Raw genomic sequence first — 23,088 nt, 5'->3', positions numbered from 1 at the left:
GCCCTTGTACTCTGATTTGTACAGTGTGATAGCTGGACGAAGGGTTGGTATGCAACAGTGGGACACTAGAGCTGGAAAAGTCCGCTGCAAGGGGTGTGAAACAATAAGATGGGAGAGAAGGAAGTAATAGCCCTTTCTATGGTGGAGTAGATGAGGAGAAGTGTGATAACTCGCGCAGACGTGGAGATGGCATCGTATGGGTCGTTGCGTCGGAATATGTCTGCAAGGTTTCGACCGAACTCGCGTCCGTGTTGTGTGTTTGGAGAAAGGGCGAACACACAGTGTAGTGACAAGCAGCGTTAGCTGGACCACGGGCGAAGAGGCGGACCTTGCCGTCTGCCTACGCGTTGGATTCCTTGAGGTCCTGCAGCTGCGCCAGCTGGTGGGGTTCGAGCTCGTCAGGGATGGACGCGCGGCCTCCGAGCGGCTGACGCATCGGGGGCACCGCGCACTCTTCCTCCTCCTCCTCTTGCTGCTGTTGTTCCTCTGCCGCCGGGGGCGGCGGCGGAGGCGGAGGGGGCGGCGGCGGGGGCGGAGGCTCGTCGTCGTGCGGCAGCGCCGCCACCTTGACGGGGGCCTGCGTGCTGTTGTCTGCCGTGCTGGGGGCCGACAGCGACTCGTCCTCGTCGCTGGCCGTGCTGCTAGAGGCGGGGAACGGCGCCGAGTCGGTCGGCATCTCGTCGTCCAGCTGCGCCTCCGCCACCGTCTCGCCTCGCGTCTCGCTCGTCGTCGTCGTCGTCGTGGTGGTGGCCGCGTCGTACGTGGGCGGCTCCTCGTCATCGTCGGGCGCGCTGTCCGGCCCCGCATCCGCCTCCTCCGAGTCCGCCCCCACGAGGCCGGGGCCGCGCGGCGGAACCTCCCCTTCCGCCTCAGCGGCCGCCACCTCCGGTGCCTCCTCGTCGGGGTCGGGCGGGGGCGGGAAGGGCTGCTCGGGCTCCTCGACGGTGGGCGTGGCGGCGGTGATGACGATCTGCGCGACGCCCAGGCCACCGCCCATGCCGACGCCGGGCAGGGTGGTGGGAGGGGCCGACGGCTCACACGCCGAGGATTCGCCACCAGCTTCGGGGCCGCTGCTTGCCGCCTCCACCGGCAGGCCGGTGGCGGATTCTTCCCCAGCCTGCCAACAGGAAGTGGTATTCCACTACCTCGTCTCGAGGGAACACGTCACGTACCGAGAAAGAACTGTTTCTTACTTACAATAACACTAATTTTTAATTGTGGTCGGGTCGTAATAAAAAATTTTCGCCGACAGTATAATGGAAGTTATCAGTGGCACACTTTCACTTTTAGTGTTGTTGTTGTTGTGGTCTTCAGTTCTGAGACTGGTTTGATGCAGCTCTCCATGCTACTCTATCCTGTGCAAGCTTCTTCATCTCCCAGTACTTACTGCAACCTACATCCTTCTGAATCTGCTGAGTGTATTCATCTCTTGGTCTTCCTCTACGATTTTTACCCTCCACGCTGCCCTCCAATGCTAAATTTGTGATCCCTTGATGCCTCAGAACATGTCCTACCAACCAATCCCTTCTTCTAGTCAAGGTACGCTACAGACTCCTCTTCTCCCCAATTCTCTTCAATACCTCCTCATTAGTTATATGATCTACCCATCTAATCTTCAGCATTCTTCTGTAGCACCACATTTCGAAAGCTTCTATTCTCTTCTTGTCCAAACTATTCATCGTCCATGTTTCACTTCCATACATGGCTACACTCCATACAAATACTTTCAGAAACGATTTCCTGACACAAATCTATACTCGATGTTAACAAATTTCTCTTCTTCGAAAACGCTTTCCTTGCCATTGCCAGTCTACATTTTACATCCTATCTACTTCGACCATCATCAGTTATTTTGCTCCCCAAATAGCAAAACTCCTTTACAACTTTAAGTGTCTCATTTCCTAATCTAATTCCCTCACCGTCACCATACTTAATTCGACTCATTCCATTATCCTCGTTTTGCTTTTGTTGATGTTCATCTTATATCCTCCTTTCAAGACACTGTCCATTCCGTTCAACTGCTCTTTCAAGTCCTTTGCTCTCTCTGACAGAATTACAATGTCATCGGCGAACCTCAAAGTTTTTATTTTTCCTCCATGGATTTTAATACCTACTCCGAATTTATCTTTGGTTTCCTTTATTTCTTGCTCAATATACAAATTGAATAACATCGGAGAAAGGCTACAACCCTGTCTCACTCCCTTCCCAACCGCTGCTTCTCTTTCATGTCTCTCGACTCTTATAACTGCCATCTGGTTTCTGTACAAATTGTAAATAGCCTTTCGCTCCCTGTATTTTACCCCGGCCACCGCCGGCCGAAGTGGCCGTGCGGTTAAAGGCGCTGCAGTCTGGAACCGCAAGACCGCTACGGTCGCAGGTTCGAATCCTGCCTCGGGCATGGATGTTTGTGATGTCCTTAGGTTAGTTAGGTTTAAGTAGTTCTAAGTTCTAGGGGACTAATGACCTCAGCAGTTGAGTCCCATAGTGCTCAGAGCCATTTGAACCCCGGCCACCTTCAGAATTTCAAAGAGAGTATTCCAGTCAACATTGTCAAAAGCTTTCTCTAAGTCTACAAATGCTAGAAACGTAGGTTTGCCTTTCCTTAATCTAATAAGATAAGTCGTAGGGTCAGTATTGCCTCACGTGTTCCAATATTTCTACGGAACCTAAACTGATCTTTCCCGAGAGCGGCTTCTACCAGTTTTTCCACTCGTCTGTAAAGAATTCGCCTTAGTATTTTGTAGCCATGACTTATTAAACTGATAGTTCGGTAATTTTCACATCTGTCAACACCTGCTTTCTTTGGGATTGGAATTATTATATTGTTTTTGAAGTCTGAGGGTATTTCGCCTGTCTCATACACGTTGCTCACCAGATGGTAGAGTTTTGTCAGGACTTTTAGTATACAATACAAACAATAAAGTTTCCATCTCATTTGCTTTAAAATTTGTGGAAGTAAATGTAATTAATGATTTTGATAATTGACATTGTGTTACAAGTGATCATAAAAATTGTGGTTATAAAAATAATAACAATCATTACGAATGTTTTTCAAAATCGTAAAATGTGTCTGGCAGTTCGTGGAGGTGTGTTCCGTCTATGCACCTAATTGAAGGCAGTTTGTTTATTTCCATACGCGTTTCCCTTCTGTTATTTGCTAAGCATCTTCAGTGGTGATTTCCAGCGCTGTTAAACCATGCCTGTGGTTCTGGAGATGTATTAGTTTGTTTCCATGCACCAGCTGGCCGATATACGGTGTTCTCTCGCCCACATTTGATTCAACACATCGTATACATCATTTGCATTTTCATTTTGTGATCAACATATGTGCGAAAACACACATCTCTAGGACCACAGGCACGAGTTAACAGCGCTGGAAATCTCCACTGAAGATGCTTCACAAGTAAAAGAAGCGAAGCGCTTATGGCAATAAACAAACTCCTTTCAATTAGTTGCATAGACGGAACACACCTCCAGGAACTGGCAGCCACATTTTATAGTTTTGAAAAGCATTCGTAATGGCTGTTATTATTTTTATAGCCACAATTCTTTTGATCACTTGTAACACTTATAATGTCAATTATCAAAATTATTAATTACATTTAAGATTGCTTTGATTGGATAAATCGATATTAAACAACATTTTTGTTTAGCAGAATACATTGCTGATCTCTTTGCCTTTTTGGAGCGATTTCAGTAGTCGTTATTGAAAAGGGGTTGCTGTGAGCCGATGTGGTATTAAAGACAGACATTTTTATAGAAAAAATTTTGTGTGCTATGATGTGTTCTAGAAAACAAAGTATTAGATGAGAAAATGTTTTGCAACAAATCTTTGTTAAGTTGAAATATAAGCAAAATCTCGAACCCGGATCTCTCTTCTTCAAACAGTAAACGTTCTTCCACATATACTATGCCAGTGACAAATACCCAGAAAGCTGCAAAGAATAAAGATAAATAATGAACAATTTTGGAATTTTTGTGAGTTACTGTACCACATAATGCTGTTATTCATTCTGTACATTGAATAAGCAGAAAAGGAAATCAAAGAAAAATTTGGAGAAGCAATTAAAGATCAGAGAGAAGAAATAAAAACATCGATGTTTTGTCGATGACATTGTAATTCTGTCAGAGACAGCAAAGGACTTGGAAGAGCAGTTGGATAGTGTCTTGAAAGTTGGGTTAAGATGAACAACAACAAAAGCAAAACAAGGATAATGAAATGTAGACGAATTAAATTAGGTGTTGCCTATCGAATTAGATTAGGAAACGAGATGCTTAAAGCAGAAGATGAGTTTTGCCGTTTGGGTAGCAAAATTGATGGTGAAGGCCTAAGTAGATGGCATATAAAATGTAGACTAGTAATCGGAAGAAAAGTGTTACTTAAGAAGAGAAATTTGTTGACATAGAATATAGATTTAAGAGTTAGAAGTCTTTTCTGAAAGAGTTTGTATGGAGTGTAATCATGTAAGAAAGTCAAACACGGGCGATAAACAGTTAAGACAAGAAGATAACTGAAGCTTTTGAAATGTGGTGCTACAGAAGACTGCTGAAGATTAAGTGGGTAGATCACATAATTAATGAGGAGATACTGTATAGTACTGGGGGAGAAAATAAATTTGTGGTACAACCCGACTGGAAGCAGAGAACGGTTGAGAGGACACATTCTGAGACCTCAATGGATCACCAATTTAGTAGTAGAGGGCAGTATGGGTGGTAAAACTCGTAGAGGGAGATCAAGAGATGAATACAGTAAGCAAATTCAGAAGGATGTAGGATTCAGTAGTTATTCGGAGATGAAGAGTGTTGCACAGGGTAGAGTAGCACGGACAGATGCATCAGTCCAGTCTCCGGACTGACGTCCGAATACAACAACCACGCTGTCTCGCCACTCTTGTGTGTGTTCTCAGCGTATTGAGAATTATTTAAGCAGACGACATCAGTTTTCACAACTGGGGTTTACTGATCAATTTTAAATATTTTTTATCCCATTGCAAAAGAGTAAGTTGGAAATGCCACTGTTAAAATTGCCACCGTGTTCCTGTTATTGTTGTTGTTGCTGTTGTGGTTTCAATCAGTAGGCTGGTTCTATGCACTTCACCACGCTATTCTGTCGTGTGCAAGCCTGCTAATTTCCAGATAAATACTCAAATTTACATCGATTTGAACTTGATTACTGTACTCATCTCTTAGTCTCCCTGTCCAATTTTTAAGCCACACACTCCAATCCATAACGAAATTGGTGATCCCTTGGTGTCTCTGAATGTTTCCTACCAAACACTCCATTCTTTTAGTCAAGTTATGCCACAAGTTTCTTTTTCCTCCAATTCGCTTCAGAACCTGTTCATTAATTACTCAATCCATCTTTCCAATCTTCAGCAATGTTCATTAGCATCACATTTAAAATCTCCTATTATCTTCTTGTCGGAGCTGCTTAGTGTCCACGATTTACTTCCGTACCTGGCTATACTCCAGACAAATACTTTCAGAAAAGACTTCGTGAGACAAATTTGTGTTAGATGTTAACAAATTCCTCTATTTATGAAATAATTTTCGTCATATATCCTGTCTGTTTTTATGTCCTTGCTACTTCGACCATCATCAGTTATCTTGCTGCCAAAACAGCAAATCTCATCGACTACCTTAGTGTCCCATTTCCTTGTCTAATCCCCTCAGCATTACCTGATTTAATTCGATTACATCCTATTACCCTTGTTTAACTTCCACTGATGTTCACGTTATAATCTCTGTTCAAGACACTATCCACTCCGTTCAGCTTCTCCTCGAAGTCTTTTGCTGTCTCGACAGGATTATAATGTCATAGGAAAACCTGTAAGTTTTTATTTCTTTTTCCGTCAGTTTAATTCCTGTTCCAAATTTCTCGTTGGTTTGCTTCACAGCTTACTCAGTGTACAGACTGCATAACTGCGGGGATAGGCTACAGTCGTGTTTCATTCCCGTCTCCTTTCGTGTCCTTCATCTGCAGTCTGGTTTTTGTACAAGTTGTAGAAAACTTTTCCTGCTACCTTCGGAATTTCGAAGGGTGTATTCCAGTCACCACTGTCGAAATATTTCTCTAAATCTACAAATGCTATATACTTGGGAATCAAAACTGACCTCCCGTGAGGTCGGCTTCTACCAGATTTTCCAACATTCCATATTAGAAATCATGGAGCCGTTAATTTCGAAATGTTTACAAATAATTTGATATCCACTAACCCTTGTCGCAAGTGCGTTGTGTTTCTGATTCTAGTAAAGGTAACTGTGACGTATTTCCCGGGATTAAGAGACTCTAGAGTTTCTGACGAAAGTAAACGTGAAATTTTTCAGCGCTGTCATACTTCTTCGCAACGTCAAAACGATTAAATTTAAAGTGTGCAACAATCATTTACATCATCATTTCTTAGGGGTCCTTCTGTGCTTAAAGTGACTAACAACGACAAAATTACTTACGTATAAATCCGTAGCTGCTTCCCTAATCTTCAACAGTTATCTAATGGCCTCATACCACTACATGGAACTCGGTAACTTAATGTATAACTTACCTCATCAGTTACCTGCACCATGACGCTTGGCACGTCGTCTCCTGGACAAGCGCAGCGTGAAACAGAAACATTCAGCCTGTCGTAAACAGCGGGCACATATGCTACATTATATAGTCAGACGTTAAAGCCTAATAAAAATACCATATTAGTGGTCGGAAATATCTAATACTTTGGTTACAGTTCCAGATATGAGTTGGTAAACTATACAGTATGAAGTCCAGAAAGTTCTGGATCTTTTCTATGACTCCATATTGTTGACAGCAGAGAGAATGAAAGGGTTTTTTGTTAGTGTCTACAAGGAAGGTGATAACGGATAGATTAAGATCTGTCGGCGGACGGTCGCAGTTGATGGACTCGACAACGGATGCAATATTCGTATGAAGTTCAGACAACTTTAAACACAGTGGGCTCTTTTCGGAGCAGACGATCCTAAAAAATATAAAATCGAATATTCTCACATCCTGGAACAAAGTGCTCTCGCGCTTAATGAGTTGGTGGAAAATCGTATTTTTTTTACACGTTCGTATAGTGAAATTCAGTTAAAGGATGACTGTAGAAGTAAGGATCTTCGCGACACATCGTGGACCATTATGTTCAACAAAAAACATATGTATTGTGCTGAACATCAACAGATTTGCAATAGTCAGTCTCAGAGTTATTTTTCATAATACACAGTGTTAATGAGAATTCTGTCGAAAATAGTTCAGAGGGCTTACAGGGTGTCTGTTGACTAATTTGACATGAGTAACACTTAGAGTCCTTTCACTCATTGCTGTTGTCGTTGTCAATCTAAAGAATGGTTAGATGCAGTTTTTAATGTCACCTGTGTTTGTCTCTTCATGTTTGCATAACAAGTGTAAATACATCGATTTGCACTTTCTTACTTTAAACATTTCTCAATATCTCTCGACAATTTTTGTCCCCCTAACTTCATTAGCTCATTAGTTATTCCTTGATTCCTCAGGGCCGGCCGCGGTGGTCTCGCGGTTCTAGGCGCTGTCGGGAACCGCGCGACTGCTACGGTTGCAGGTTCGAATCCTGCCTCGGGCATGGATGTGTGTGATGTCCTTAGGTTAGTTAGATTTAAGTAGTTCTAAGTTCTAGGGGACTGATGACCACAGATGTTAAGTCCCATAGTGCTCAGAGCCATTTGAACCATTTTTGATTCCTCAGGATATGTCCTACCACACTATTCCGTCTTTCAGTCAAGTCGTGTCATGTAGCTTCTTTTCTCCTCGAATCGATTCAGTTCCTCTTTATTGGTTACCTGATATACCAACACCACCTTCAACATTTTTCTGTCAAACCTGTTTCAAAACCTTTATTTCAAAAGCCCTACGTCCTTATCATTCCAAACTATGTATTCCACAATCTACGAAAATAAGCTAATTTCCGTGAAATTCCATCCGCGTACTGAGCGAAGGAAAATAAATGTCTATGTATGCTCAAATCAAATGTTCAAATGTTTGTGAAATCTTATGGGACTTATCTGCTAAGGTCATCAGTCCCTAAGCTTACACACTACTTAACCTAAATTATCCTAAGGACACACACACACACACACACACACCCATGCCCGAGGGAGGATTCGAACCTCCGCCAGGACCAGCCGCACAGTCCATGACTGCAGCGCCTAAGACCTCTCGGCTAATACCGCGCGGGTCTATGTATGCGTCACTCTTAATTTATTCTTATGATTCCTAAGGGGTATACGATGGTGACAGCACAGCTATCACACATTCTTCATCGATTACAGATTGTCTTAATTTTCCCAACACGGATTCCTGAGAACAACGTCGCCTTCTTACAAACAGGTAATTATCCGGGGAGCCTCTGTTCCACTTTCGTAAGAGCTGTATCGAGATGACGCAATCCTAACGCCACGTCTCTGAATTTGATTGATTTGTAACGTGTTTCCTACTTGATAAGGACCATAAACACTGAACAATAGTCAACAGTTGGTGTGACTAGTGCCTTGCATGCGTTTTCCTGTGTAGGTGAACTCACCGGGGATTAGCGGCTTGCATGGGATTAACTACACAGGTGAAGTGAACGTTTCTAGAACATAAATCTTCAGTCGCTTTTCGCAGCAGTGATTTTTTGTCATCTTGGTGATACGTGTTAGGTCGTTTGCTAACAAGAAAGTGGGAATGTGGCTGCGAGTGGGGTGGTGTGGTCTAAACAGGCTAGTATGCGCTGTTATACAGGGTGGTCCATTGATCGTGACCGGGCCAAATATACCACGAAATAAGCGTCAAACGACAAAACTACAAAGAACGAAACTTGTCTAGCTTGAAGGAGGAAACCAGATGGCGCTATGGTTGGCGCTGCCATAGGTCAAACGGATATCAACTGCGTTTTTTTGAATAGGAACCCCCATTTTTATTACATGGTCATGTAGTACGTAAAGAAATATGAATGTTTTAGTTGGATCATATTTTTCGCTTTGTGATAGATAGCTCTGTAATAGTCTCAAACATATGGCTCACAATTTTAGACGAACAGTTGGTAACAGATAGGTTTTTTTAAATTCAAATACAGAACGTAGGTACGTTTGAACATTTTATTTCGGTTCTTCCAATGTGATACATGTCCCTTTGTGAACTTACATTTCTGTGACAGCATGATTACTTGTAAATACCACATTAAAGCAATAAATGCTCAAAATGATATCCGTCAACCTCAATGCATTTGGCAATACGTGTAACGACAGTACTCTCAACAGCGAATAGTTTCGCCTTCCGTAATGTTCGCACATGCATTAACAATGCGCTGACGCATGTTGTCAGGCGTTGTCGGTGGATCGCGATAGCAAATATCCTTCAACTTTCGCCACAGAAAGAAATCCGGGGACGTCAAATCCGGTGAACGTGCGGGCCATGGTATGGTGCTTCGAAGACCAGTCCACCTGTCATGAAATATGCTATTCAATACCGCTTCAACCGCACGCGAGCTATGTCCCGCACATCCATCATGTTGGAAGTACATCGCCATTCTGTCATGCAGTGAAATATCTTGTAGTAACATCGGTAGAACATTACGTAGGAAATCAGCATACATTGCAACATTTAGATTGCTATCGATAAAATGGGGGCCAATTATCCTTCCTCCCATAATGCCGTACCATACATTAACCCGCCAAGGTCGCTGATGTTCCACTTGTCGCAGCCATCGTGGATTTTCCGTTGCCCAATAGTGCACATTATGCCGGTTTACGTTACCGCTGTTGGTGAATGACGCTCCGTCGCTAAGTAGAACGCGTGCAAAAAATCTGTCATCGTCCCGTAATTTCTCTTGTGCCCAGTGGCAGAACTGTACACGACGTTCAAAGTCGTTGCCATGCAATTCCTGGTGCATAGAAATATGGTACGGGTGCAATCGATGTTGATATAGCATTCTCAACACCGACGTTTTTGACATTCCCGATTCTCGCGCAATTTGTCTGCTACTGATGTGCGGATTATCTGCGACAGCAGCTAAAACACCTACTTTGGCATCATCATTTTTTGCAGGTCGTGGTTGACGTTTTACATGTGGCTGAACACTTCTTGTTTCCTTAAATGACGTACCTATTCGACGAACGGCCCGGACACTTGGATGATGTCGTCCAGGATACCGAGCAGCATACATAGCACACGCCCGTTGGGCATTTTGATCACAATAGCCATACATCAACAAGACATCGACCTTTTCGGCAATTGGTAAACGGTCCTTTTTAACACGGGCAATGTATCAAGAAGCAAATACCGTCCGCAGTGGCGGAATGATACGTAATACCACGTACTTATACGTTTGTGACTATTACAGCGCCATCTATCATAAAGCAAAAAAAGTGGTCCAACTGAAACATTCATATTTCTTTACGTACTACACGAATATGTAATAAAAATGGGGGTTCCTATTAAAAAAAACCGCAGTTGATATCCGTTTGAGCTATGGCAGCGCCATCTAGCGGGCCAACCATAGCGCCATCTGGTTTCCCCCTTCAAGCCAGACGAGTTTCGTTCTTTGTAGTTTTTCGTTTGATGCTTATTTCGTGACATATTTGGCCCGGTCACTATCAATGGACCACCCTTTTCTTCGATGCAACTACCCGAAGATTGTAACAGTGACTAACTTGAGGAGGCTGAGAGGACGGAAATACACTGGTGTGACGGAAGTAACTTTCGCACGATGTGTCACTTCCAAGTGACACAGCTGGATGAAACATGGACCACGCTAAGAAATAACTGCTACAATAGAGTGCAGTACATTACAAAAGATAACTGAAAGAAATGCGCAATGAGTCGAAGAGAAATGACACTTTTATTCAAAGACAATAATTATACTGAAGTTACCGCGATTTGTGATGGTCCCCCTATACATCACAAAAAGTGGGTCATGGTTGTTAATAGAGTGTGTGGTCAGGACGGAAGGGCAATGGGTACACAACAAAGTGCTCTCATGCTGGCCACAGGGTTACTGAGGAACTCTTCTGGTGGAGCGTTCCATGACTCCAGCAGCGAGACTGACAGCTGGCGGATGTTCGCTGGTGCTTGTGGACGTGCTGCGCTACGTCCTTCCAAAGAATCCCACACGTGTTCGACGAGGTTTAAGTGGGGGAACGGACAGGCTAGGCGATTCGCCGAATATTCTTTCCTTCCAACAGCTCCTTCATCCGCGCTGTTAAATCCAGTCGCATAAACATAAACATGATTTCAGGCGGAATGCATCCCTGGAAAGATACACGGTGTGTAAAGTTGGTCGTTAAGAGTACCGTGGTCAACGTTCTGCAGGTCAGTACATCCATGCAACATTATGTCTCCACGTATTGTAGTAGCTCGACCTCCAAAGTGATTATGTTGGACAATGCTGGAGGTCCCCTCATATGACGAGAGGAGGAAACATGTAACGCTCCCAGGAAAAATGTTTATTTCGCAAGGCCAGAATCGTGCAACAGTTTCTTGAGTCTCGTAATGTCTTCTCCGCCATATTCGTGCGATATGAACCCGATGGAACACATGAGGGATGCAATTGGCCTTCAGCTCTGCATCCACAAATCACCGTCTGTAATTTACGGGAATTGTGTAATCTTTGGGTAGACATCTGATACCAAATATCTCTGGTAACCTAGCAAAGACTTCTCGACTTTATGCCACGCAGAAGAATAGCTGTTGTATTGTGGCCCAACAAGCTATTTCACATGTGCTCATAATGTTTTAGCTCATCTCTGTAAACAGGTAATTAGTTGATCACGTTTGTTTAAGCTAACAATTTGAAATGCAATAAACCAGTAGTTTTAAACGAAGCAACGACGGATGCTTGACACTTGTCGAGAGGTAGGAACGGCAGTTTCAAACGTGGTGCCGGCCCCTAGTGCCAACTGACGTCACTCGGTCCCGAGCGGGGCAAACGAGATATAGGGACCTGCAAAGAACTTGTGACGTCACACTAGACGTCTTGCCCAAGACATCTCGCGAACGCTCGGCTCCGTGCAGAGCCCACAGGAAATCAATATTTAAGAATTATTAAACTCGTTTGAAATAGTTACTCGTTCCGTGCCAGAGACGACTGCTGGCACTCATAAGACCTACAGTGTCACGTGATGTGACGTATGCGCCACTCCCTGTCTTTCTCGTGGGCCTCGGTCCCGCGGCGTGCCAGAAATGCTATGAGCTGACCAACTTATCTTCCGCACATGCGATGTTTCGACCCTTTCTGATTGGTGCCAGGGGCTGAAGTCGTGCCTGTATAAGCGGAATACCGTGACTGCCCCAGCAATCAGCGGTTTTATTCCTGACGACGATGGCGGGGACAGCCATCGAAAGCTCGAGAATTTTATTCTAATTGATGCGGCTTGAGAACCGAGAAGATTTTATTCAGTTTTAAAAGCGCCAGCACTTTACTTTCATCGAAGTACTTCTCCAGTCGAACTCAAAGCTGAGTATTTTCAGTTGTTGTGCAGATGGACATTCCTGTTCTTGCAGCATTTGGCACTTATTTTTCGATTACGACATGTGCCTGAAAACGTGTCTGAAATGATGAACATCAGACACTGTAGTTTCACTTCACAACACCACCTTGTTCAGTTTAAATCGATTCTGTTCCGCACTTGTTACATTTTGGATATGTTGTTCCCTACTCAGCAGGCGTAAGGCGTGAGACGACTTAAGGCTGAAGTTGTAACTCCAGTCTGGCCAACGGAGAGCGACGACTTTGGCGCCCTACTTTGCATTGCCTGTCACGTGGGCGGAAATAGTGCATTGGTAGGTATCATTCGGCCCGCCGGATATTTATATGGGGTACACGACCCGACAAGTAGAATCGTCTGGATAGGCAGTCGGCGAGTCTACTTACTAGAGAGTAACAACCAGGACCAGCAGACCAGCAACCAGTCTTTGACGGCCACCATTCTTCCGCGAATTCATTGCTTCTCGACTGGACTTTGAAGAATTTCGCGGGAGTGTCTACCAATCGAATTAGGACTTTGATTCAGTGTGGTACTTGTGATCGTGTAAACTTTGAAGCTGAGCACTCAGCATTTGTGTTAGTCGCAGCCACATAGGTAGAACTGATGTAATGACTTTAACGCCCGTTGAATATTACAGTACGCCAAGGCCAAGCAAACCTCGTTGCCAAAGTGTACCCTACAAAAGAGCACAATACAGCCGAAGTCTTCTGGAATTCCTATGATTCAACAATAATTGCTACCAAGGGTTTGTTGTGGGTAAAAAGTTGCGCCAGGAGCGGACAACCCTTGCCGGCCTTACCTCCAATGGTCTCAGGTCCCGTGACGATAGAGGGCGGGCCTCCAGAAAACTGCGACCCGTATTGCTGGTGCTGTGCTCCCGTCATCTGCATGGAGAACGCTGAAACACCAGGAGATTTTGAGGATCACGTCTGGAAATAGGGATCTCGTGATCATACAACTATGGTGTGAAACTTAAAGGTATTTGGAAATAGACAGGCCGCTTAGTATGTACAATATTTCGATCATAACCTACCTGTTAAGTGCAATAGCAGCTCTCAGCAACCAAGTAATGTCTAAGGACAACACCATTCGTCTTATGAGTATAATGAGTGACTGAGCAATAACGGAAAGGAACGTGGCAGTACTTTCTCTGGGTATCATCTCAACATCAGACCGAGACCCTCCTCACAAACGGTGCAATGCATAGAAGCCACGAACATATCCCTAATTCCAATGCGTCCGATCAGGTCTCTGAACGTAAGTGAAGGCACATAGCGCATGGAAAGAAGAGCGGAAGAAACACAAAGGCAGGGAGGCCGGCGGCACAATATGTTGCAACCTGCTCCTCTTAGAAGATTATAGTTTACGTATCCGACAGTCTGTAGACGACAACAGTCAGTCGTAATAACCCTCGTTCCTACTCCGCTTTCTCATTGGGCTGTGCCATTTTGATTTGTCTCCTATAGCTGCGTGCTAAGGTACTGTGGTGCGCAGATTCCAATGTGTACAACCACAGGAGACATTTACCTGCAAACAAGTAAAAAATGTAATTACGTAAACTCATTTTTGACGTACTGATAACCCTGGTCTGGGGGGAACATCTTTGACTAGTAATGAATACGTCCTGGGACCCGATGTCGCTTCCACTCACTGCTTTAACTATGAACAAAAATCTTCAGTAATATCAGTCGTACATTTCCAGGGTATGTGATTGCTCTCGTTCTGTCACACGCCTTATCGAAGAAGTCGGAAAAGCGGACAGAGGTTCAGGACACTCTCTTCCTCTAGGGGTGGAAAATTGCACCTGTAAAATGGAAGAATCAACAACGATCAAAGGCATGAGGTTGTAGGAGGCAACTGAAACAGCTGCATTGAAGTCAGTTAATGTATAAATAAACCCTGTAAGTGAGAAAGTGTCATGATGAGCTCTCCATTGGTAAAAATTCGGATTTTCAGGAGGGAACTGTTAAGGGAGATGTGACCATGAGATGGTTCAAATGGCTCTGAGCACTATGGGACTTAACATCTGAGGTCATCAGTCCCCTAGAACTTAGAACTACTTAAACCTAACTAACCTAGGGACATCACACACATCCATGCCCGAGGCAGGGTTCGAACCTGCGACGGTAGCGGTCGCACGGTTCCGAACTGAAGCGCCTAGAACCGCTCGGCCACACCGGCGTGTGACCATGACGAAAAGAAAGAGTATCCAACTACACGGTAACGTCCCACGTGTCTAGGCGTGGCATGTCAGAAGTCTGGCACGTGGTAGGAAAGTTAGAACTTCGGCAAAGGAAAATGCAATGGCTCAGCCTAAATGTAGTGAGGTCAATGAAGTTAAATGGAAAGAAGATAAGAATTTCTGCTCAGTCGAGTACGAGGTAATATCAAAAGCAGGAGAGAATGGAGTAGGATTCTTTACGAACATACTCGCAAGGTAACTGAGAGGCTGAGTTATTTTGAGCGATCCAGTGATTTGATTATTCTCACCAGAATCGAAAGCAAACCAACGTCACCAACAATAATGCAGATATACCTGCCGACGTCACAAAGTAAGATGATGTTACAGGGGAAATATATGAGCGCACTCATTATGTAAAGGGAGTTGATAATCTAATCGTCACGAGGAATTGGAGCGTTGTCGCAGGCCACGGAACTGAACGTGGTGTTATGGGAGAATATGGGCTAGGTAGTAGAATGAGAGTGGAGAAAGGCTCACAAAGTTCTGCGGTAAACTTAAGCTAATAATAGGAATAGAAAGAGACCTGGGGACACGGGTAGATACTAGCTAGAATACACCATGGTGATACAGAGATTCTGAAATTAGGTACTGGATTGTAAGGAATACCTAGGAACAGACACAGATGCAGACCACAACTCAGTAATCATGGAATGTAGGCCGAAGTTTAAGAGAATCGTCTCAGGAAGTATCAACGTGCAAAGAAATGGGGTACTGAGGAATGATGATGTGGATTTTAAGTTCTTTATGGCGGTAGATAATTTTAAACTGGAAATGAAGTGAAAGTAAACGGAAGAAAGGCGAAAGTATCGTCTACAGGCTCAACATGAAGTTACTCTGGCGACAGAAGTGGTGGAGGCAAACTACGGGTGAGCAAAGGAAGTACTGTTCCCATGCGCAGATCTATGGAATGCTCATCTCTAGACTTAACCTTCAGCGGCGTGAGTACAATATACGGATCTATGGAAAACGTTTAACAACATGTTTTGCAGTACGCGACAAAATTAACTTAATGTGGGTTCGAAAACGTATGTTTGACAATTAATAAATGGTGAATAATAATAATAATAATAAAAATAAAAATAAACCCCGTGGAGGCCGGGGAAAAGAATAGGCCTCCGGTATGTTCTGCCAGTCGCAAAAGGCGACGAGAAGACCAAAACACCAATAGGGCTAACCCCCCTTTTAGTGTGATTAGTTGGTTCAGGACAGAACTAATGAAGCCTCGGACAAGCGCTGTCATGCTCGGGGACGACGCTTGAACCCTATGCCCGTCCACAATGGTAACGAGACTGCTAGCCACACGGAAAATGACATAAATCCAAATAGAGGTGTTTCGCAGGATATGCTTCCTGCAACCACTCTACAAGGAAAACAAGGACAGAGGATGAGATGGTCAGATGAAGTTAACCGACACCTCATGTTCTGTTATTACCAAGCACACAAACTTAGGAACCAACACAACTGGATACAGATCACAAGTACACACAACATTTATTACCAGATACCCAGAATTAAAATTTTTAACAGAACAACGACTAGCTGACCAGATCCGTGTAATAAGAAAAAATAACAGGATACCCCAGTCAAAATTAGAAAACATCAAATTACAACAGATACTGGAACAAAATAATGTGCAATCAGAAGAAGAAGAAAATAAAGTAATAGACTCAAACATCCCAGAGCAAACAAACAAAGAACAATACGCATCAATTAAACAATCAGAGGAAAACGAAATTTTAAGACAGCCACCAGAACAAGCACAAATAGAACACGACGTGACACACATGTTAGATATAGAAGAAAAATTTCAGCTGACATATATAGAATACAAACACACAAGTACAGACATTAGAGCATTCTTGCATAGACCACCAAATAACCCACAAGTCGAAACAACAATAACCACTATCAACACAATCATACACAACAAAATAAATGAAAATACAACTATGGAAGAGTTACAACTGCTGGTTTATATAGGAGCACTCACTACACTAAATATACACACTAGGCAGAGATCAGAACCAACCAACACACAGAAGAAACCCACAAAACCAGCATGGCAACACAGGATACAAATCAGAATAGAAAAACTGAGAAAAGACATCAGGCAGCTAACACAATTTATAAGAAATGAAATATCAGACAAAAAACGAAAAAGGTTAGACAAAATCTCACAACAAGAAGCCATAGAGCAATTAGATGAAAAGAAGCAGAAATTACAAGCAATGGCCAAACGACTTAGAAGATACAAAAAAAGTGAAAATAGAAGGAAACGAAACTAAACATTCAACACAAACCAAAAGAAATTTAACCAGACAATAGATAACACATACATTAAAATAGAGAATCCACCAAACATAACAGACATAGAACACTTCTGGAGCAACATATGGTCAAACCCAGTACAGCATAACAGTCATGCACAGTGGATACAAGCAGAAACAGACACATACAAGATGACACCACTAATGCCTGAAGTGATAAATTTTGCAACATGAAGTCACCCGAGCAATTAATTCTACTCACAATTGGAAAGCCTCTGGGAAAGATAAAATGACAAATTTCTGGCTAAAGAAATTCACCTCAACACATTCACATCTAACTAAATTATTTAACAGTTACATTGCAGACCCATACACATTCCCTGATACCCTTACACATGGAATAACTTATCTGAAACCTAAAGATCAAGCAGACACAGCAAACCCAGCTAAATATCGCCCCATAACATGCCTACCAACAATATACAAAATATTAACTTCAGTCATTACACAGAAATTAATGACACATACAACACAGAACAAAATTATAAATAAAGAACAAAAAAGCTGTTGAAAAGGAGCACAAGGATGTAAAGAGCAACTGATAACAGATGCAAAGGTGACATATCAAGCTAAAACTAAACTAAGGTTGCTACACTGCACATACATTGATTACCAAAAAGCTTTTGATAGTGTACCCCACTCATGGTTGCTACAAATATTGGAAATATACAAAGTAGATCCTAAATTGATACAGTTCCTAAAAATAGTAATGAAAAATTGGAAAACCACACTTAATATCCAAACAAATTCAAATAATATCACATCATAGCCAATACAGATTAAGCGTGGAATATACCAAGGAGGCTCATTAAGTCCTTTCTGGTTCTGCCTTGCTCTGAACCCACTATCCAACATCCTAAATAATACAGATTATGGATACAATATTACTGGAACATACCAACACAAAATCACACATTTGCTATACATGGATGATCTAAAACTACTGGCAGTAACAAATCAACAACTCAACCAATTACTAAAGATAACAGAAGTATTCAGCAATGATATAGTTATGGCTTTTGAAACAGACAAATGTAAGAAAAATAGCATAGTCAAGGGAAAACACACTAAACACGAAGATTACATATTGGATAACCACAGCGACTGCATAGAAGCGATGGAAAAAACAGATGCCTATAAATATCTAGGATACAGATAAAAAATAGGAATAGATAATACAAATAGTAAAGAAGAACTAAAAGAAAAATATAGACAAAGGCTAACAAAAATACTGAAAATAGTATTGACAGCAAGAAACAAGACAAAAGCTATAAATACTTATGCTATACCAATATTGACCTACTCATTTGGAGTAGTGAAATGGTGTAACACAGACCTAGAAGCACTCAATAGACTTACACGATCACAATGCCACAAATATAGAATATATCACATACATTCAGCAACAGGAAGATTCACATTAAGCAGAAAGGAAGGAGGAAGAGGATTTATCGACATAAAAAACCTACATTATGGACAGGTAGACAATTTAAGAAAATTCTTTATAGAACGAGCAGAAACTAGCAAAATACACAAAGCAATCACTCATATAAATACATCGGCTACACCACTGCAATTTCATAACCACTTCTACAACCCTTTAGATCACATAACATCAACAGATACAAAGGAAGTAAATTGGAAAAAGAAAATACTACATGGCAAGTACCGTATCATCTAACACAGCCATACATAGATCAAGACACATCCAACACATGGCTAAGAAAAGGCAATATATACAGTGAGATGGAAGGATTCATGATTGCAATACAGGATCAAACAATAAACACCAGATATTACAGCAAGCGAAGTATTAATGATCCCAATACCACAACAGATAAATGCAGACTTTGCAAACAACAAATAGAAACAGTAGATCACATCACAAGCGGATGTACAATACTAGCAAATACAGAATACCCCAGAAGACACGACAATGTAGCAAAAATAATACATGAACAACTTGCCATACAACATAAACTAATAAAACACGTTCCCACATACAAGTATGCACCACAAAATGTACTGGAGAATGACGAATACAAATTATACTGGAACAGAACCATTATAACAGATAAAACAACACCACGTAACAAACCTGACATCATACTCACCAATAAAAAGAAGAAATTAACACAACTAATCGAAATATCCATACCCAATACAACAAATATACAAAAGAAAACCGGAGAAAAAATTGAAAAATACATCCAACTGGCTGAGGAAGTCAAGGACATGTGGCATCAGGATAAAGTTGGCATTGTACCAATTATACTATCAACTACAGGAGTCATACCACACAGTATCCACCAGTACATCAACGCAATATAGCTACATCCAAACATATACAACTACAGAAATGTGTAATTATTGATACATGTTCAATTACCCGAAAGTTCGTAAATGCAATGTAACATATATCGTACAGTTAAAAGAAAGTCACGCTTGATCAAGGCCTGCGTCACCTTCCTTTTTTAACCAGACAACGTCTGAGAAAGGAAATAATAATAATAATAATAATAATAATAATAATAAAAATAATAACGGAAGTCAAAATCTCGTTTACTGGATAGCATTTCATTTAGTTTTATGTGTCCCGGAAGTCTTTTCGTAGCAATGAAAAGAAGAAAGATACCCTATTTAAGCGAAGGAAGTAATAATGATGCCAGCGAACTGGCGCAAAAATGGATTGCAGCAGAGGTAGATAACATACGTGTACTCCTAAAAAATGGAGTACCGTTTATCGCTGCATCATGACAAGTTTACACTGTTGCAGGAGAAATACAAATGAAAAATAAGTGGATGCCAAAATCAAACTCCAGAAATTTCTCCTGTCTAAGTTCTATGGATTGTCCTTACTAATTAAATTTTTCATCACAAACTTTCTCAGATAGGAATTCGTGGATTATAAATTCTGAGTCAAGTAGCTTTCCTATGGGAGTTGTTGGTTAATTTTAGAAGGAAGATTAGAATTCATCGTCGACAAAAGAGGTCACTGGAGACGGGGTATGAGTTCGGATTAGGGAAGAACGAGGAAGGATAACGGCTGCACCCTTTTCAAATGAACCTTACCGGCATTTGTCTTAAGTGATTTAGGGAACTCTGAGGAAACCCGAATCCTGATGGCTGGACATGATTTGAACCGTCGTCAGTCCTAATTCGAGTCCAGTGTGCTAACTACTGAGTCATCTCGCTCGGTAATTCACAGTCGGTATAAAAGCTAATTACCTTAGAATGATGTGTGTTTTACTAGTATTTGAAGATGACTGTGCTGAAACTTGTAATTAATGAAGAAAGACGGGAAACATGTGAGTACACTGGAGTTAGACAAAATAATATGATCACTTGAAATAAACACAGAATTTGGTTAGTTAGCTCTTGTACTTCGTTTAACAAGAAGAATTACTGCTCAGATCCGTCGTAGGTGGGTTAATAAACTAGAACTCATTAATAACAATCGTACCCACTACTCTTACGAAAATGTCGCTGATTCGTGAAGTATCCACTGGCCTTGGACGGGGGTAACTGACAGCGCAGCTTGTCTTCTGGATCACCTCCCAAAGATTATATTTGGATCAGCTGGCTGAGATGGCCACAAGCGGTCTTTAGCTTCATCACAGTGTCCGCTAAACCAGTTTTGGGCAGTTCCAAAAGTGTGAATGGAGCGCTATCGTCTGTATACACAGGTATTTCGCCGAGAAACACAGTGTGTAGATGGTTGCTCAGAGCAACCTGTTTCCCTCCCATACCGGGCACCAAGGTATAGCATCGCGCCCCAATAGTGTTACTGAACCGTTCACAGCACATCATGAGAGGACTGAGAAAGCCATCATACAGTAGGCTTCTGTTAGCGTTCCCCAAATATAGTGACCTCCACTAGCCACGACAATTCTTCCGAGCAGATGACAGTCTTGTGTCGAAGGTATGGTTTTAAAATCGATATTCTATCACGAATGTTTGAGGCACGCAGTTCATAATGGATAGTTTTTGATGATGTACAAGGGTCACTCCAAAAGAAATGCACACTATTTTTGTAAAACTACAGTTTTCATTATGCATGTGTGAAAGTTTTACAGTGTGTAGATACATCCTTCCCGATTGTTTTCAAACTTAGTTCAACCTGTTCCCATGAGTGGCGCCGTCACAGCAAGTCTTCAAGATGGCTGCTACACTTGACGTTCGTCGGAAGCAACGTGTTGTCATAGAATTCCTGTGCTGTGAAAACGAGACAGTGGGAAACATCCACACGAGGTTGAAAAAGGTGTATGGAGATGCTGCTGTCGATCGCAGTACAGTTAGTCGGTGGGCAAGCAGGTTACGTGATGAAAGCGGGCACAGCAATATTGAGGATTGTCCTCGCAGCGGCAGGCCTCGTACTGCACACACTACAGACTATGTGCAGAGAGTTAACGAACTGGTGACTGCTGACAGACACATCACAGTGAACGAATTGTCACGATACGTTGGAATAGGGGAAGAAAGTGTTTGCAGAATACTGAAAGTGTTGGCGTTAAAAAAGGTTTGTGATAGGTGGGTTCCCAGGATGTTGACAGTGGCTCACAAAGAAACAAGAAAAACGGTATGCAGCGAACTTTTGGAACAGTACGAGAATAGTGGAAATGAATTTATTGGAAGAATTGTGACAGGTGCTGAAAAATGGTGCCATCATTTTTCACTAGAGACGAAGAGGCAATCAGTGGAGTGGCATCATGCAAATTCACCCACGAAAAAAAATTCAAAACCACACCTTCTGCTGGAAAGGTTATAACTACAGTGTTTTTCGATTCCGAAGGACTCTTGCTTGTGGACATCATGCTAAGTGGAAATGCTAAGTGGAACCACCATAAATTGTGTTGCATACGTGACAACACTGAAGAAACTTCAAGCTCGACTGAGTCGTGTTCGACCACGTCGGCAAAAGCAGGATGTTTTGCTGTTGCACGACAATGCACGGCCACATGTCAGTCAAAAAATTATGAAAGCTATCACAAAACTCGGATGGACAACACTGAAACACCCGCCTTACAGTCCTGACCTGGCTCCATGCGACTATCATCTCTTTGGGAAACTGGAAGACTCTCTTCGTGGAATAAGGTTTGAAGATGATGACTCCCTTGTGCACGCTGCCAAACAGTGGCTCCAACAGGTTGGTCCAGAATTTAACCGTGCGGGTATACAGGCGCTGCTTTCAAGATGGCGTGAGGCAGTTGAGAGGGATGGAAATTATATGGAGAAATGAAAATATTGTTCCTAAAGGATGTATCTACACATATTAAAACTTTCAAACATGTAGAATCAAAGATAGATTTTTAAAAAAATAGTGTGCATATCTTTTGGAGTGACCCTCGTATTTCCCTGTATATATGTGTTCATGTCACATGTTACCTGGGATTCTGTCGATTGTGCTTAATGGCTTCAATCTGCTTCAAAATTCTTTGACCCCTGGCCTCTGTTCTGCTAGGCAGGTCTTTCCTGGTGCTGTAATAACAATCGACAGGCTACTTCTCATGCTACCAATGAAGTTTTCTGTTTTGTTAATGAGACCACTGCAGTACAGGCAGCAACAGTAACTCAGTCATAAAATTTCAAAACTGCAATATATTTCACGTCTGACAGCTATTCCTGCTAGCCGGAGACTGATGTGTGAACATTCTCAGTAACTTTGTGGTATGCACCAACAGATGAGAGCGGATTATATTACATGTTTCTTTCAAGTACTGTTATTAGACAGATATTCACACTTAATTGACCAGTCAGTGTAAATATGAATGACGGCATAGCGAATACCTGAAAATGGTGATAGTTCTGTGTATAAGACTCTAATATAATGAATGAAATGAAGGTGTGTTGAATTGCTGAAAGAAGGTGCAACAGAAACGGATTTGATTTGCGTGAGATACTCTGCTGTTTATACGCAGAAAATTTGACAGAAGTAAGCTTATAGACGAAACCCTTTAAAGCTGATTAGAGGCGATGGCACAGGCTACATTCAATGTCAACTGGGCACACAAGATCTTCTCTGAGCGA

General features: G+C 42.3%; 1 protein-coding gene across 1 annotated transcript in view; it reads right to left on the bottom strand.

The window, feature by feature from the left end:
• Positions 1–340: 340 nt before the first annotated feature.
• LOC126260547 (protein nervous wreck) overlaps positions 341–23,088 on the bottom strand; it is a 778,787-nt gene continuing 756,039 nt past the window's right edge. Inside the window, exons 19-23 of the mRNA XM_049957881.1 lie at positions 13,292–13,390; positions 6,543–6,583; positions 762–1,117; positions 566–641; positions 341–484 (exon numbers count right to left, since the gene is read on the bottom strand). Coding sequence (XP_049813838.1) covers positions 341–484; positions 566–641; positions 762–1,117; positions 6,543–6,583; positions 13,292–13,390 — 716 coding nt within the window. The remainder of the gene's footprint in view (positions 485–565; positions 642–761; positions 1,118–6,542; positions 6,584–13,291; positions 13,391–23,088) is intronic.

Source organism: Schistocerca nitens, chromosome 5 (genome assembly GCF_023898315.1).
Source record: "Schistocerca nitens isolate TAMUIC-IGC-003100 chromosome 5, iqSchNite1.1, whole genome shotgun sequence".
In the NCBI taxonomy this organism is placed as follows: Eukaryota; Metazoa; Arthropoda; class Insecta; order Orthoptera; family Acrididae; genus Schistocerca; species Schistocerca nitens.
This window is presented reverse-complemented; position numbering and strand designations above follow the sequence as displayed.